This window comes from Xenopus tropicalis, chromosome 1 (genome assembly GCF_000004195.4).
Source record: "Xenopus tropicalis strain Nigerian chromosome 1, UCB_Xtro_10.0, whole genome shotgun sequence".
In the NCBI taxonomy this organism is placed as follows: Eukaryota; Metazoa; Chordata; class Amphibia; order Anura; family Pipidae; genus Xenopus; species Xenopus tropicalis.
Window position 1 is genome coordinate 215,393,942 of NC_030677.2, and position 2,687 is coordinate 215,396,628.

At 50.9% G+C, this 2,687-nt stretch overlaps 1 protein-coding gene across 1 annotated transcript; it reads right to left on the reverse strand.

Moving 5' to 3' along the window:
• Positions 1-429: 429 nt before the first annotated feature.
• LOC116408247 (E3 ubiquitin/ISG15 ligase TRIM25-like) lies at positions 430-2,422 on the reverse strand. Its single transcript, XM_031895023.1, has 2 exons — positions 1,464-2,422; positions 430-1,388 (listed from the first exon to the last, which is right to left on the reverse strand). Exons 1-2 carry the CDS (start codon positions 2,370-2,372, stop codon positions 738-740), a joined length of 1,560 nt encoding a protein of 519 aa, XP_031750883.1. The 5' UTR covers positions 2,373-2,422; the 3' UTR covers positions 430-737.
• Positions 2,423-2,687: the final 265 nt, after the last annotated feature.

Sequence of the window (2,687 nt, forward strand, 5' to 3'; positions counted from 1 at the left end):
CTGAGTTTTTACCTTTCCTTCTCCTTTAAATAAATACATTCAATAGATATAATCTGATTAGCCCTTGATGGCTCCACCCACTTTTTCAAAACTAAAACTGCAGTCCCCTAGTGACCAACTGTGAAGAATTTGGGGCTCCCGGGGTTAATACTGTGAGACTGGCAGCAGGTTGGATTTCCCCATTGAAAACTCCATCCACTTTTGGGCATCCAATATACATCATATTTTCAATCGGGGGTCAAACATAATTATGTGGGGGTGTGGCCTCAAAGCTGTAAGAGGGGCAGCAGTTTGAAAATCTTCCTTGTCAAAGGGAATAGAAAGATTGGGGGGTTCGGAGCGGCGCCACAAAAAGACGGGGGGCGGGATCACTTAGAAATACACAAGCAACCTGCTCCGCTATAGGGCGAAGATGTGTGGGGAGTTTGGGTGTTGTACCCCTAAACCTGTAGGAGGAGTAGCGTTTAGAAAATGGGGGGCGCTAAGAATAAGAAGAATCAGCTGAAGCCAAAGAACAGTTTGGGGGGTTTCACCCCAACATAATAACCCCCTGTGTGAGTCAGAGCTGCTTCCCTGCAGTAATTACACATATACACATCTATGCACCCTGCACCCACTGTATTGTGTAGTTATAATGGCACCCCAGTCACTGAGTCCTGCACCCCCTTCCTTTCCTGGCATCACAGGGCTAAGGGCAGCTCTGGGAATGGGGTTCCCGCTGGGCAGTGGGCGGGGCCCTAACTAATGATTCTCACCCAGTCACCAACCCCCCATACCCAGAATGCAGCATGAAGGGGCTCAGTGAAGGAGGCAGTGAAGGTGTGTAAGTGCCTGATTGGCTCACTCAGCTCATAAAAGGACAGGCGTCCGGCCTCATAGTCCAATGAGATCCTGATTCTCCTGCAGGAAGGGACGTGGGGTAACTGTGTGTCTTTCCAGTCATTTCTCACTGTATAGATATTATCCCATCTGTACAAACACCAGGACTTGTTATTATCCCCAATGTAGGATTCATACCCTCCCCTCTCTATACTGGGATAGGCCACCCCTACCCCCCAGCCCCCTGATTCATTGCCCTCCACTTCCCAGTAATGTCGCCCTGAGGGGAAACTCCTGGTGCTTAAAGCCTGAGGCCCCTGAAATCTCTCTGGGGTTTGTGGGCGACGCTGGGCTGTACGTGAGTAGGAAGCAGATTTCCCGTCCCCTGATACAGATACATGATTCCCAGCCGTGTTTATATCCAGTACCAGCTCTGTAGCCTCCTGCCCATAGATCCTTCCCTCTACCCCAGTCACAATCCCAGCTAAGCCTGTGAGTAATGTCTCTGAGATCCGACCCACATCCAGATTCCCTACAGCCGGGACCTTTATACCCTCTCTCTCTCTGCCCTCAGTATCTGCCCCCTCAGTATCCTCTCTCTCTCTGCCCTCAGTATCTGCCCCCTCAGCCCCACAAAAGGAAGCTCCATGGGATTCCCATTGTTCCTGTAGGACAGTGAGTGGATCTGCCATGTTGCACAGCTCCTCAATGTGATGGATCTTCCTGGACAGCTCATCCTTCTTTATTTCCAGCTGTTGGATCAGCTCAGTGAGTGTGAGTGAGAGCTCCTCTTTCTGCCTGGAGATGTCACTCAGGAGTCGCTTCTCTAGGGCTTCCAGCTCTTCCCTGATGCCCCTAAACAGGGCAGTGACTCTCTCTGTCTCACCGGCTGCCACTTCTGCCACTTCTCTCCTGCGCTCCTGCAGCCTCTGGGCTCCTCTCTCAGTCTCCTCTCTCTCTGGGCTCAGTTTCTCCAGAACTTTCCTCAGTTTCTCTTTCTTCTTCTCAGAGGCCTCACTCAGCAGCTCCACCCTGTGGCCCCGGTGCTCCCCGGCCAGGCAGCAGGACGCACAGATACAGGCAGAGTCCTCACAGCAGTGATACTCCAGAACCTTGTGATGTACAGAACATTTTCTCCCCATAAAGGAAGCGGTGGGCTCAGTGAGTACATGTTCTGCTGACTGGCAGTGCCCCCTCAGGTGGGTATCACACAGAGAAGCCTCACACAGGAGACAGGATTTAGCAGCAGGTACAGGAGAGAGGAGACAGTAAGTGCAGAAGATCCCAGTCTCCCCCGGCTCTGTCTCAGTCGGACGGAACCTCTCCACCATGCCCCGCAGCTTCCAGTCTGTTGCCAGTTCAGTTCTCCTTTTAAATCTCTCTCTACATTCAGGGCAAGAAGGATTTTCAAGGAAAGTCTCCTCCTGGATGTCCCATGTTCTCCCAATGCAGCCCCGGCAGAAGTTATGGCCACAGGGCAGGGATACCGGATCAGTATAAATGCTCAGGCAGATGGAGCAGCTCAGCTCGTCTCTCAGATCAGCAGCCGCCATCGCTGGAATCAGGAGCAAGAAACCAAACTGACAGTTCCTCTCCCTCTATAACCAGTTGGACTTGTTTATCTCCCCCTCTCACACAGGGTGGGGCAAGGTTATTGCTTGTACATGAGCTTCCTGTTAACCCATAACCCATAATTCTTTTATCCCTTTTACTGTAACAGGAAATGAATGAGGGGTTATTAGTTAGTAATTTGGGATGGAAAAGACACACGTCCATCAAGTTCAATGTTTTTTCCTAGATGATCCTGTCTGACTGCTCGTCCATCCAGAGGATGAAAAACTTGATCTGAAACCTCTCCTATTTCCTCA